This window comes from Mya arenaria, chromosome 5, assembly GCF_026914265.1.
Source record: "Mya arenaria isolate MELC-2E11 chromosome 5, ASM2691426v1".
Classification (NCBI taxonomy): Eukaryota; Metazoa; Mollusca; class Bivalvia; order Myida; family Myidae; genus Mya; species Mya arenaria.
In genome coordinates, this window is record NC_069126.1 from 54,118,516 (window position 1) to 54,134,440 (window position 15,925).

A 15,925-nucleotide genomic window follows, 5' to 3' on the forward strand; every position below is an offset into this window, starting at 1 on the left:
AGAAACCAATGCCTTGAACGTTATATATGAAACTGGTTTCGATCATTTCCATATCACAATTCAAACTTAACCTTGCTTCAATGTCAAATAAGTGTCTGAACTACTTAAATGAAAATCGCCGACCTGTTTACTCCCAAGAGCATAGAGCTCAGCAACTGCACAGTATAGGCTCAGGGACGCATTCTTGACGATTAATTCCCGTTGTATGTTTAATTCAAGACTATGTTCCTGAAACAATAAACCCCACCTTAGCAAGCTGGATTATATTTTACAATTTGTGTTAGAAACTGCAGGGTTGTGATCACTGAAGACAAGAATAGGTGAAAGTGAAACAACTAAATAGATTGCAACATTTTCAAGAGAAAAAAGCAGGACACTTTTTCAATTGTAATGTAATTCTCTGATGTTCTTTAAACATATTTCTAAAAAGAAACAAAATGGGTGTTCAATCTATTTATTGTCCTCTACTATCACTCTAGCATATTCACAAATTTCACTGGATCTAAATCCCATTTAAAATATACATGTATATGTAAAAATATGGAGCCAAAGTTTCTGTTGTTTTGACTCAAAGCCTATTAAAAACTGTATACCAAGAAATTTCATCTGTTGTCGTTTACATGTAAGCACATAAATTTCAGAGGAAGCGTTGACGCTTCCAACGCTAGAATGTCTAACGGTGCTTCTGATGCAACATGACACATCGGCGCTCGTGTGTTTTTCTGTGGACGCTTGTCAAACTCACCAACGTCATAAGAACCGACGTAAAGCTTGACATCTTCATTGGCCATTTACCAATAAATACTTTCCAAAAGCTTTGCTTTCGTGACCATAACCCCAATATTACCTCCGGTCAATCCATTGTGAACAACGCGCAGCACTTCTTTTTTGAGGTCATATTGTACAACGAGACGCGATTTCTTCTCGTCCTAAAACGTCTGATTTCTGGGCACTTGTCACTTCGCATCTGACTGAAGTCGGTGTATCCCAGTTCATAAGCTCCGCAGGTCTTTTTTTCTTATATTGTGGACTGTATTATATTGGTTCGTCTGTGTTACCTGCGTCGCACATGCAGTCGCTTGGCACGGAGCTCCTTTTCGGTGGCGCAACAATTGCGCTCCTCCTTGTTCAAACCACGACTTGCAAACCCTATGACGCGTCCACGACAATCTTGCAGTTTCGCCAAGACCACATCCATGCCGGTTTCGGATTCTTCAACATCTGGGATGAACTGGCTGGCATCATTACGAGGGTAACCTATAATATCATGAGTTATATGATATTGCGTCAATAATAATGTCGAAAGCTAATTCACATTCGTCACCCCATACAAAAGGTTTGTCGTTTTTTTGTCAGCTAGGTCAGCGAGTGTGCTTTCCTCACGAAGTCTCGCAAAGAACGGCAGAAATTAGACCAAATGGCTACATTATGTTTAACTTGTTAAGCGTTGACGGCAAAAGAAATGTTTTGACACATGGTCGGATAAGGACGCAAACCCTCGGCAGAAGACACGCGTCCGAGAAATTTTATTTGCTCTGTATTAGATGGCACTTCTCATGCTTAAACTTCAGACCAGGAGCTACACTACGGTGTAAAAGCACTGCTGCTATTGCCATATTCTCCTCAAAACTGCGACCAAAGACGATGATGTCATCTATGTGTAAAAGACATGGTACCCACTGATGGCCTGGCAGTGTGAGTTGCATAACGTCCCGCTAACGTTGTTAAGCTCGATTGGCACAACACCGTCTCGTAGTGTCCTTATTTAAAACAGAATGCAGTTTTAGGAATGTTCTCTTTAGATGGTATCTGGAGATACCCGCTTGTTCAGTCAAAACCACTTAATTTGGTTGATACAGCCACTGCAAAGAGAAAGTCGTGTATTCTAGGCAAAGAGACGTGGTCTGATTTCACCAGCTCATTGATTTTTCTGTAATCTACACATGGCCGCATGTCAACCGATTACCTATTAACAAGGACAATTGGTAAGGCAAATGGTGATTTGCTCTTGCGTATTAACTTTTTGAAGTAAGTCATCTACCGCTTATTTCAGTTCATATTTATGCGCAATCGGAACTGCTCCAGACCGTTGTTTTACTGGCGGGGCCTCGCCTGTGTTAATTATCTGCTCTGCTTATTCAGTGAGTCCCAGGTCCCAATTAAGCTTGGAAAATGCGCTTTTATTATTCACCAAAATAAACGTCAATACCCTTTGTTCGCGCTGGTCTTACCTGTCGCAAACTGCTCAAACAAACTGCAAATACTAAGGAACCTGCCGATCCGCATTACTTTCTTTTAGGTCAATATGCATCATCCGTTTAGCTACAACTATCTTTGTTTAAGAGTTGTTGCACTTAGAAACGGGTTGAGTATTGTCACCTTGCATGCCGTAGAGCCGTCGATGTCAACGAGGGTAGAGGCCATTAACAGTAGGTAACGAGCCTTAAACGACTGTGTGGCTTCCACAATTTAGTTTGCGCTATTATCCAGGTCATCTGTTAATAAATGCACTCATACTTAAATATTCATTGACAGACAATCAAACGACATCACTATAAATTAAACATATACATATGTTAAGGAACATGTAAAGTAACTTATCATTCACACAATAAATAAAGCTTATAATTACCTTTGAACGTTTTAAGGGTTTTCAAGGTACGTATATGTAAAGGAATGTCATTCGATATATTTTTGCTATAATTTGTAAAATTTAATGATGTTTCCATGTATTTAGTACGAGGTGTTATCTGAAGACAAGATCCTTGTTTGATCTTAAATGATCTTAACTGTTTTATTGTCAGAGAACGTTACAATATCTGCCAAATATGAAGGGGCCTTGTTTTTCATTATTTTATATACCAGGACAGCACAGTGGTATTTGCATCGGTCTGAAAAACTCAGCCATTTTATTTCTTGGAATAGCCCTGCCGATGGTGTTCGCATCGGTTTATTAAGTATTATTTTTGCAACTCGTTTCTGTAGTGTATTTATCTTATTCACATAGTAACTTGTTCCTTTGCCCCAGACCGTACAACAGTAGTAAAATGTGGGCAATATTTATGCGTTAAAATCATGACTTTTTCAGGTGTGAGGTAGTATATTATGTTCTTTAACAGGGCAATTTTGTTATTTACAAACATAGTCAATTTGATTGTGCCAGTTTAGTTTAACCTTTAACCATGCATCTATTAATCTTATAAGGACGGTATTACAAGAGTAAAGAAAACCTCAGAAACCAGTCCTAGCATCCATTGGCCCTTGGAAGTGTAGATTTAACGACTTAAGCTACTTCTTCTACTTCGAAGTCTCGTATATCTTGCCGCCATTTCTTTCGACCCACAAGCACTGTTCATATTGTAAGTGAAGCATATGGTGCAGTGGTGTATGCAAGTCAATTCGAACAAATTGAAAGCAATATATATACGAATGTAGCAGCCAAAAGTCGAGTTGCACCCTTGAAAAGTATCCATATATCTAGAATAGAGCTAACGGGTGCAATGTAGGGACTACAGTTAATACAAACAGTTTGCAAACCCCTTTATATAGATATGAGTTACGTAATATTCTGTTCAGATAACATAAATGTTTTATGGTGGATAAATGGAGCCAGTAGACACTAGAAATCTTTTGTTGTCAACCGTATAAGTTTCATACATGAAACAACCACAGCACACTAGTGTTGTCTAATCTAATCACAAGAGGAATAAATGTGACAAACTTCAGCTCAAACAAGTTATGGTGGAGTGGCCAGGTTTTTTGACAGAGGAAGAAACCAACTGTCCAAAAAGCATATTTGAACCAGATGACAATGCAAACGTTGAAGTGAAAAACAAATGTTCAACAGTTGATGTTTAAACATAAATTTCCTTTTTGGATAAATACAAGGAAATTCGGCTGTCACAAGAACTGACAGTGCAAGAAATATAGCAGACAGAAAACAGACGAAATAATCGGTGTCAGATTAAAATATTTAGAGTTGAATATGACAATTTATCGAAAGGAGCAGAATAACCAAAGAGGATTTAACTTTTGCCATTAAACCCATTGCTAGATTCAGAGAGAGTCGCTTTGACTTCGCAGACTTTCTTCCTGTAAACACAACGTTCCCAAACGTACTACCAAAATACATCCAATCACAAGACTTATTGTCAAACATTATCTTGAGAAAACAAACCACTTTGGTACAAACCATACACTGTCAGAATGTACAAATACTGGATACTTTCAGCTAGAGAAGAGAATCGTGATTGGGAAGGTTCATATGCTGAATGTAAACTGAGGAAAGCAAAGCCAAAAATCAAATTATGGGAGCATTACCTGTGCATAGATTAGAGAATAGTACTAGAGCAGTTTTGCTGGACCATTCCTTACAAAGCAAGGTAGAGGCAGGATCAAGGAAAGCGATATTTGTACGTGTTCACGTGTATGAAGTGAAGAGAAGTGCATTTTGAAATAGCGTTTGGATTGGACACGGACACTTTTTTAACGTCTTTTTCAGATGTGTTATGTCGAAGAGGATTACCTAAAACATTTTTTTCTGGCAATAGGTTAAACTTTGCTGGGTCTGTTCATGCACTCAAGGACTGATACAATCAGTTAGACAAACAGAAGATTACCAGAAAAAATAGCAAATCAGAAAGGGACATGGTATTTCTTACCACCACATGCGCCACATTTTGGTGGAATTCATGAATTGAAGGAAACAATTTTCCATATACTTGTGAAAGCCGAAGTTACAGACGAAATACTAATGTTAGCGTTTGTTGGGGCTGAGGATATTGGTAACAGTCGTCCGTTAACACACCAAAGTTCAAACCTTGCAGATGATACAAAGTTCACACCCAAATACTTCTTGCATGGGCAAGCTGGTGGAAAGGTTGCACCAGATGGTGTGGACAGTACACGTTTTGATATCAGGAGAAAATGGCGATACATACAATAACTTATGAGACAGTTTTTGGTAAGATGAATCAAGGAGTATTTGCCAGTGCTTGTGGGTCGAAAGAAATGGCGGCAAGAGATACGAGACTTCGGAGTAGAAGAAGTAGCTTAAGTCGTTGAAGTTACTCTTCTAAGGGCCAATGGATGCTAGGACGGGTTTCTGAGGTTTTATTTACTATTGTAATACTGCCCTTATAAGATTAATTGATGCATGGTTAAAAAATATTGAGAGAGGTAAATTGGTGGGAACAATATTTTTAGATTTAATTTAGCTTTTGATCTTGTAGATCACGAATTACTTCTTCACAAGTTAAAGTTGTACCATTTTTCAAGTTGTATATTAAAATTGTTTAAATCATATCTTGAAAACAGGACAAAAAATGTTAAAGTTGGAAAATTACAATCTGAGATACTCCCCGTCACATCTTGGGAGCCCCAGGGGTCCATATTAGGTCCATTGCTTTTTATTCTTTATATAAATGATATTTCGTTCAAGTATCCTGATCTAAAGATGGATTTGTATGCAGATGACTCAACCTTATATGAATCGGGTAATTATATTTCAACAATTCAAAATAAACTTCAGAATTGTCTTGACTATGTTAATCAATGATATCAATTAAATAATATGGCATTGCATCAAACAAAAACTAAATGTATGCTAATTGGGTCTGCTTATGAATTAAAATCCGCTCGTATTCTTCAACTATTTATGAATGACATACGTCTGGAAAACGTTACTTGTCATAAGTTATTTAGAGTGTATGTTGAAATTAAACTAAACTGGCACAATCAAATTGACTATGTTTGTAAATAACAAAATTGCCCTGTTAAAGAACATAATATACTACCTCACGCCTGAAAAAGTCATGATTTTAACGCATAAATATTGCCCACATTTTACTACTGTTGTACGGTCTGGGGCAAAGGAACAAGTTACTATGTGAATAAGATAAATACGCTACAGAAACGAGTTGCAAAAATAACACTTAATAAACCGATGCGAACACCATCGGCAGAGCTATTACAAGAATTAAAATTGCTGATTTTTTTCAGACCGATGCAAATACCACTGTGCTGTCCTGGTATATACAATAATGACATGGCCCCTTCATATTTGGCAGATATTGTAACGTTCTCTGACAATAAAACATACCAGTTAAGATCATATTCAAACAAGGATCTTGTCTTACAGATAACACATCGTACTAAATACATGGAAACATCATTTACAAATTATAGCAAAATTATATCGAATGACATTCCTTTACATATGCGTACCTTGAAAACCCTTAAAACGTTCAAAGGTAATTGTAAGCTTTATTTATTGTGTGAATTATAAGTTACTTTACATGTTCCTTAACATATGTATATGTTTAATTTATAGTGATGTCGTTTGATTGTCTGTCAATGAATATTTAAGTATGAATGCATTTATTAACAGATGACCTGGATAATAGCGCAAACTAAATTGTGGAAGCCACACAGTCGTTTAAGGCTCGTTACCTACTGTTAATGGCCTCTACCCTCGTTGACATCGACGGCTCTATGGCATGCAAGGTGACAATACTCAACCCGTTTCTAAGTGCGACAACTCTTAAACAAAGATAGTTGTAGCTAAACGGATGATACGTATTGCCCTAAGAGAGAGTAATGCGGACCGGCAGGTTCCTTAGTATTTACAGTTTGTTTGAGCAGTTTGCGACAGGTAAGACCAGTTAAGAACAAAGGGTATTGGTGTTTATTTTGGTGAATAATAAAAGCGCATTTTCCAAGCTTAATTGGGACCTGGGACTCACTGAATAAGCAGAGCAGACAATTAACACAGGCGAGGCCCCGCCAGTAAAACAACGGTCCGGATAAGTTCCGGTAGCGCATAAAGATGAACAGAAATAAGCGGTAGATGACTTACTTCAAAAAGTTAATACGCAAGAGCAAATCACCATTTGCCTTACCAATTGTCCTTGTCAATAGGTAATCGGTTGACATGCGGCCATGTGTAGATTACAGAAAAATCAATGAGCTGGTGAAATCAGACCACGTCTCTTTGCCTAGAATACACGACTTTCCCTTTGCAGTGGCTGTATCAACCAAATTAAGTGGTTTAACTGAAAAAAGCTGGTATCTCCAGATACCATCTAAGGAGAACATTCCGAAAACTGCATTCTGTTGTAAATAAGGACATTACGAGACGGTGTTGTGCCAATCGAGCTTAACAACGTTAGCGGGACGTTATGCAACTCTCACTGCCAGGCCATCAGTGGGTACCATGTCTTGTATACATAGATGACATCATCGTCTTTGGTCGCAGTTTTGAGGAGAATATGGCAATAGCAGCAGTGCTTTTACACCGTAGTGTAGCTCCTGGTCTAAAGTTTAAGCATGAGAGGTGCCATCTAATGCAGAGCAAATAGAATTTCTCGGACGCGTGTTTTCTGCCGAGGGTATGCGTCCTTGTCCGACCATGTGTCAAAACATTCCTTTTGCCGTCAACGCTTAACAAGATAAACATTATGTAGCCATTTGGTCTAATTTCTGCCGTTCTTTGCGAGACTTCGTGAGGAAAGCACACTCGCTGACCTAGCTGACATTATTATTGACGCAATATCATATAACTCATGAAATTATAGGTTACCCTCGTAATGATGCCAGCCAGTTCATCCCAGATGTTGAAGCATCCGAAACCGGCATGGATGAGGTCTTGGCGAAACTGCAAGATGGTCGTGGACGAGCCATAGGGTTTGCAAGTCGTGGTTTGAACAAGGAGAAGCGCAATTGTTGCGCTACCGAAAAGGAGCCCCGTGCCAAGCGACTGCATGTGCGACGCAGTTAACACAAACGAGCCAATATAATACAGTCCACAATATAAGAAAAAAAGACCTGCGGAGCTTATGAACTGGGAGACACCGACTTCAGTCAGATGCGAAGTGACCGGTGCCCAGAAATCAGACGTTTTAGGACGAGAAGAAATCGCGTCTCGTTGTACAATATGACCTCAAAAAAGAAGTGCTGCGGGATTGACCGGAGGTAATATTGGGGTTATGGCCACGAAAGCAAAGCGCTTGGAAAGTATTTATTGGTAAATGGTCAATGAAGATGTCAAGCTTTACGTTAGTTTGACAAGCGTCCACAGAAAAACACACGAGCGCCGATGTGTCATGTTGCATCAGAAGCACCGTTAGACATTCTAGCGTTGGAAGCGTCAACGCTACCTCTGAAATTTATGTGCTTACATGTAAACGACAACAGATGAAATTTCTTGGTATACAGTTTTTAATAGGCTTTGAGTCAAAACAACAGAAACTTTGGCTCCATATTTTTACATATACATGTATATTTTAAATGGGTTTAACATCCAGTGAAATTTGTGAATATGCTAGAGTGATAGTAGAGGACAATAAATAGATTGAACACCCATTTTGTTTCTTTTTAGAAATATGTTTAAAGAACATCAGAGAATTACATTACAATGGAAAAAGTGTCCTGCTTTTTTCTCTTGAAAATGTTGCAATCTATTTAGTTGTTTCAATCTCACCTATTCTTGTCTTCAGTGATCACAACCCTGTAGTTTCTTACACAAATTGTAAAATATAATCCAGCTTGCTAAGATGGGGTTTATTGTTTCAGGAATATAGTCTTGAATTAAACATACAACGGGAATTAATCGTCAAGAATGCGTCCCTGAGCCTATGTTGTGAAGTTGCTGAGCTCTATGCTCTTGATAGTAAAAAGGTCGGCCTTAAGGTGTCTTCGATTTTCATTTAAGTAGTTCAGACACTTATTTGACATTGGAGCAAGATTAATAACTTCATACGAACGTCTTGTAGTTTGACCACTATGCAACCCCTGAAAAAAAGCCAATTGCCACAAAAAATCAATTTCGCGGTTAAAATGTGAAGTAGCTTTTTCTAAAATAAAGTAATTCCGTTCTGAAAACACGCGGAACGCAACATCAATTTGTTGTAGCCTGGCAAAATAACTCAACATCGATTAGGCGTATGATTGTTAAATTGTGCTTGTGCTCCTGTTAGCACTTGTTTAAAACGAAAGCAGCGTGATACTTTACAACGATTTAATACCGATTTTAGAAATGAAGCATTCTCGTTTCCTAAAACATTGCAGAGGATGTACGAAGATGTTTTAGAACTGTACTTTAGGCACATTTGTTAAGAATTGTATTTTTGTTAAAATGGACGTATTGCTCTGACTCCATAAAACACAACACTTATCCATAACTTATAATATACAGGAGCTGGACTAGAGTTGTTTCAAATCCTTTATTAGAAATTTATTTACTGTTTTGAGGTCAGTGTTTTGAGTTTAATTTATTTCCTAATTCTTAATTACATTATGACGAATGAAGTTCCTAACGATATTCTGATTTTCAACTTGCTCTACGCGAGCTCTATGTTTTGTATCTTAATTAGTTCTTTAATCTATTGGAAGTGCCGCTTACCATGTATTTTGACTTTTCTGAGTAAATTGACATACTTTGGCCAGGTGTTACAGGCAGCTTGTAACTAGACGGTTTCTTTCACTCAACCAGTAAACCGTTGAACTGAACACGACGGAATATTTTCTTAGTGATGTTGATAAAATATTCAAATGAAGCAATACAGAAGCTGGGTGTAGTGATCGTTTTTCTTTGTATTTTTATGTTTGATACTTATGCCATGATTTGTAAAGGTTATGAAATATAGCATCGAATTCCAGAACATTTTAATTTCAGACCATAATTGTGCACATGCGTATTTGTCTTAAAAATAATTATCATATCCCTATAAAGTCCCCTTTCCATATCAAACAGTGAATATACAGTGCACTGTATCGAACAATCCACATCATATCACATTACTGTACATTAACTGAGCCCGTATCATGATAGTGACGTGTGTTCAGCCTTTAGAAAACTAGCCCCAATTTCTCGAAACTTCTTCAGCTAAATAGGCTTAATAAGGTAATTTCAATTAGCCAAGATTCAAACTTGATAAATGAAAAAGGTTTATTGTGATTATCATAAGGATAATTTCTATATAAAGTTTGAAATCACTTGAAGAAGTAAATACTACACAAAATATTGAAAACGACAACAGTGAGCTTAGCTTATTCCTGTTGTAAGCGACTTTGAGAGTAATTGGGGCCTGATGTTTAAGGTTTTACGATATTTACCACTGAGTCAATAACATTTTTTTCAGGAACGTTATGTATTACATAAAGGGACTATTCCGAAATAATTCAACAGCTGATTTGTATTGATATCATAAACATGCACCTAATCTTTTATGCAAATGTGTTATGACGTAATGTCTGGAATACAGGGTAAGGGTAAGTGTAGACGCGTTGGTTTAAATACGAACAGTGCAATAACATATGAAATTAAGCAAGGGAGGCATAACATTAAACACATACTAAGAGAATAACGTCCAATCATATTTTATATCTATAATTCGATTAAACTACGTTACATTTCATTTAAGTCACAATTATTGTCCACTACTCCCTGCCATATTTTGTAATGCAATGCATTGGAAAGTTATGTAAATATAAATGTTGGTCGCGAAAGTCCAAAGTTTCATACCATGTCTGTAACATTGATTTTTATGGATTTTCAATACCAATTAGAAATAACTTGTTTACCTTAATAAGTTATACTTTCCACGCAATTTGAGTAACTCTCATGTGAAGGTTACACTTAGGTAAAAGTTTATGAGGTTTACTGACCGTTCAAAATCGGTACCTAACAATTCTTGATAAACATACCTATTTTTTTATATATAGTATGTATGCACTGTGCTGTTTGTGGAGTTTTGTGCTATTCTTCTATGTTCCTTGTTTGTGATGTTATGTTCTTTGTCTTTGGTGTTTACCCAGTGCCACTAAACCGGGTTTATGTTAATTTTTTTGCTACTGAGCTTGTTTCTATAGCTTTTTGCATAAATATTAAGGTATATGGTCATATATAGTGTTTTTGGCCTACATCTTCATTGGAAATTAGAGAGTTTATAGGCACAAATAAATTACAATATCAAAGCGACATGTCATGCTCAACAAACACTAAGCTTAAAGGTCAATGTCAAAATTATGACTCAGTCACATAGCCCGGCCGATGAGGTTCCGATGAGCCAGCGATGCGATTTTCACCGAACACCGGCCGGACACCGGCCTGACATCCGTGGCGTTTGTTGCTTAAAACCGCATCGGTGGTAGCTCGGTGAAATTTAAACTTCGGAGCTAAATTTCACCGGGCTCTCACCGAGCTCCCTCATCGCAGCCCCATCGTAACCACATCGGAAAACACGTCGGCCGGTGCACGGCCGAGTATCGGCCGGTGTCCCGTGCATCTGAGACAACCAGAGGACGATGTTTTTTTAACGGACACCGGCCGAGCTCCGACCGAGCTCCGGCCGATGTGGGACAGAGCCTTGGAAAGTATAGTACCGGTGGCTGACCGATGTAAGGGACACCGGCCGATGCTCGGCCGGAACTCGACCGGAACTCGGCCGTAACCCGGCAGGATATCTCTGCTAGTATATATACTGTTCGCTCCTGTCTGTGTACAGCATTCAGCAAGTTGCAGGATGCCAAAATTAGTCAAGGAAAGTGATGGAGATGAGAAGAATTGCGGCAAGAAGAGGCAGCAGCCAGTTAGCAGCAAGGGAAAGCGCCAGAAGAAGCAGAAGACGCTAGCAGTGAAGACCAGAAAATCTCAAAAGTTATAGCCAATATTAAAGTTTGGTGACAAACAGACAACCAGACAGATCAAAAACAAAATGCCTCCCTGATCTACAAGCGGTGGCATAAAATATAAAGACAATGTTTTAAGAATACCCAATAACAGTTTTAATTTTGCAAACAACATACTGAATAATGGACTGTAATATACGACAATGTACTAAGTCCTGAGAACTGTCTATGGTTGCATCCAGTACATGCATATTGTTACACAGAATACAGACGTTACTGTTGGTTTATTGCCATATCTTGCCATGGCACACTCCCGGCAGGACTGCAAAAGTAATTCTTGAGGTATGCGCGCAGTTCTTTGCCTGGTCCGGTCAATCTTGGTCCGTTCCCTGCTGCTTGCACATCTTCGAGCACGGCTTGGTCTCGCCATGCACCCGCGATGAACTGGCCCTGCTCATCTTCCCGGTCGAGATCGGCATTCTGGATGTTGGGGTAACGAGTCCTCATGAGGTTGTGTAGGGTCATGCAGGCCATGACGGTCTTAGTAACTGTCGACGGTCTCATTCCCAGGGTTGTTAGAAGACATCTGAAGCGATTGGCAAGTATACCAAACGCATTTTCAACCACACGGCGTGCACTGGAACACCGGTAATTGAAGATCCGCTCGTCCCGTGCCAGGTGACGATGAGGGTAGGGCTTTAACATGTATTACCGAAGGGGGAAGGCGTCGTCTCCTACCATGTAGTAGGGTGTGTCCCGGTCGTCATTAGGCAGGGAATCCGGTTGGGGGAGTCCGATCGTTCCCTCACGAAGACCTGGCTCTAGCCGCGACCGGTTAAAGATGCCGGCATCGGAACACGACCCTGGTGACCCCACATCCACCCAGATGAACTTGTAGTTCGAGTCTACCAGCGCAAGCATGACGATAGAAAAGAAGCCTTTATAGTTGTAGTAGAGTGAGCCACTCTTGGGGGGCTTCTTGATTGCGACGTGCTTCCCATCGATCGCGCCACAACAGTGGGTTAAGTTCCACCTGTCTCCGAATCCCTCGGCCACCGGGCGCCATTCATCTTCTGTCTGGGGAGTGGCCCACATCTCATCCTCGTATACGTCGTAGATGGCCTGAAACACCTCGGGGATGAAAAGGGCGATGGTGTTGTGTGGGACACGAAACGCAAACGCAAGATCGTTGTTCCTGCTTCCGGTCGCCAAAAACCTCAAGGTGATTGCCAGCTTCAGCCCAGGGTCCAAGGGGGTTCGATGCCTGCAACAGAAGAGGATGAAATATGATTAAACCTTAGCAAGAATATAATGTTTGGAGGGAATTTTGTTTGCAAAATACGGATTAACTTACGTTGTACTCTTGGTAATGCGGGGGCCAACTCGGTTAAGCAACTCATAGTACATCTGTGGCTCCATGCGGAGGAAGGCTTTGAAGTCGGCAGCGTGCTCGGCCTCGAGTTCCTTCATGAGAGTCTCGTACTGGCCGAAAAGGGGTCTGCGTAGGATCCACTCTCGCACCCACCAGCGTCTTTCTCTTCTGCGGGCCCTCTGTCGCTCCCTCTCGGCGGCTTCTAGTATTGCCGCCAGGACCAGGTTGTACTGGAACCTTGCTTGAGCCAGTTCGTGTTCAAGCAGTGCCATTCGAAGTCTCCTCGGTGCAGCCATAGTGATGAACTGACAATGTCAGGTAGGAAGAACGGAATAGCTCGGCACCCAAGTCCGTGTTACATCGGACGAGCATCGGCCGGTCATTGTTCAAAGCCCGTTAACAACCCGGCCGGCGATCGCACGGTGTCCTGTTACCTGCTCGGGTACTGGCCGTATTCCTTCCGATGTCCGGCCGACCTCCGTCCGGTAGTTGCTGCCACATCGGCAGAAAAAAACTCCCATTTTGAGACAGACTCCGTACGGTCACCGGCCGGTGTTCGGTCGGTCGCCTGAAGATGTCCGGACGAACATTCAAAAACGGAATAACGGTGATGTTTCGTATAATATAAACACAAATAATTGTCAAATCGTGTCAATCTTTGAATTTTCTTAAAAACTGAAATGCTCATGACACAGACAAGCCCATATAATGCAGTCCATAATACAAGAAAAAAGACATGCGGAGCTTATGAACTTCGATTCACCGACTTCAGTCAGATGTGAAGTGACCGGTGCCCAGAAATCAGACGTTTCATAACGAGAAGAAATCGCATCTCGTTGTACAAAATGACCTCAAAAATGACGACGCATTTTAATATCCACGAACATGAATATTTTCTAATAACCACAAAATTTCGTACCGACAAATATATATGATCTCACATGCAACTCTTCTTCTCTTGTCAAATTCAAACAAGAAGATAAAGGCCGGTTGGAGTTAACTTTCAGTTGAGGGTTGGTCAGTTACATGTTTGATAAGGGGCCAGTTTAGACCAAGCAGAAAGACTTCCCACGTCAAAAAATGGTCTCTATTCTCAAAGGTGATAATTTAGTTAAAATTCAAATATAATCTAAGTAATAAACAGTTGCCTTTATCTAATACTTTTAGAGCGAGATGATCAAAAACACTTTTGCAATGATCCACATGGATAAGACAGTAAGTGTCGAAAAAGCTGTATCAAAAGTAATTGGATTTTTTATATAAAAAGATAAGTATTAATCTGAATGAATTTGAGTAAAACTTGCGACATTGAAATTCGTTTTAACGGCATAGGACAAGTTCATATATTTGAAATAAAATAAAGAATGACCGTCGCGCACGCGCCTAATTTAGCAACGCTATTTTCAAAATGAGTAAAACACCAATGCGTTCTTTAGCAGTCCATGATACAGAGTATGACAGAAAAACACTTTTCTTAATTGGCACAGGCATCATTTCTACATTGTTGAAATTATGTAAAGACAACCACGGAGAACAATATCTACAGAAAGGAAACATACATAGGATTGGTTCCTTGCTTGTAGGCGCATGTATACAGATGAAATAAGGTTAAAAGGAAGACGATATAAACCATGATAATTAAATCAGTTGAATTGAAAGAATATATTCCTCCAAACTAATCTTTATGTTCCGTGTTCTCCTGTTTTGTATCAATTTCATGGATTTGCGACTCTTAGTTTATTCTTTACACTTATTGACAAAAGTAATGCACGGTTTGTTTTAGATCAATGTTTATAACCAATCATGCTTATGAAGAAAACCTTTTCTGTTGAACAATGCTCAAACGGTGAAAATATCTGTGTAACGGCAATAATTGAAAAACATTTCAGACAACATAACCACGATAGACACGTAAGGTTGTGTATGTGGACATCAAGGTCCCTGGGGCTTGTTCAGCTTTTACCTCCGCTAATAACTGTCTTATTGCCACACACGTTAGTTTTACATTATATACACGTTTACGAAGAAATGGAATTATACAAATAACGACGTCCCTTATGTGAATCCAAAGTGGGGTTACCGGACAAACTTGGGGATGGCCTATGGTCAATCCTCCATTATTAATATGTATTGTTTAAAACAATCTGGTTCAAAATATTTTCTAGCACAAACAATATTTTGTCCTTATGTATATATATTGAACTGGCTGCAATTGATGAAATGATTAGATAATAAATAATATTATAGGTCAACTAGTAATTATTTGAGGCTATACCGCGACAATCGTTGTACTAATAATTAACAATTGACGGCGATAAATGCCAAGACTTGCCCTATATCGGCCAAAGTCGGCGATTATTTTAATACGAGTTTCTGTCGTTTTGATTGGCTACTCAAATTGCCTAATACGGAATTAAAGAATTGTACCATTTTGATTGCCTGTCGAAACTTGCCTTAACATGAGAATGCTGTAAACTATTTTAAAAGTCAATCATTTTGTTTTCCGTTTTACCGACTGTTTTGAAAATTGTGTTCTTCATTGAAACACAATTGGAATACTTCAACCACTTTGTACGGTTTGATGTTACAGTAGTATTCAACCTGTTGGTTGATTTTATTACAATATTGTATTGCTTTCGGAAGTCGACAAAATGGACGACGAAGGTGAACACAATTTGAACCTTTGGCAAACGATTAACGAAATTATCATGAAAAGATATGCTTCCTTAAACTGTACAGTACAATCGGTTTATTCATAAGTCTATGCAATATCACTTTAAGAGATGTATGTCGAAATCAGCAAAGTCCTGTTTAGAAAATCAGAATTAATGAATGAAAAAGGTATATAAGCTCAAATAATAAGTTATGGTAAGGAATTGGAATGTTTTTAACCAAAATGTCGTAACATACATAATAGTCTATTAA

At 39.2% G+C, this 15,925-nt stretch overlaps 1 protein-coding gene across 1 annotated transcript; it reads right to left on the reverse strand.

Annotated features, from left to right (window-relative positions):
* Positions 1-12,336: 12,336 nt before the first annotated feature.
* LOC128235796 (putative nuclease HARBI1) lies at positions 12,337-13,296 on the reverse strand. Its single transcript, XM_052950590.1, has 2 exons — positions 12,983-13,296; positions 12,337-12,892 (listed from the first exon to the last, which is right to left on the reverse strand). Exons 1-2 carry the CDS (start codon positions 13,294-13,296, stop codon positions 12,337-12,339), a joined length of 870 nt encoding a protein of 289 aa, XP_052806550.1.
* Between the last annotated feature and the right edge of the window lie 2,629 nt (positions 13,297-15,925).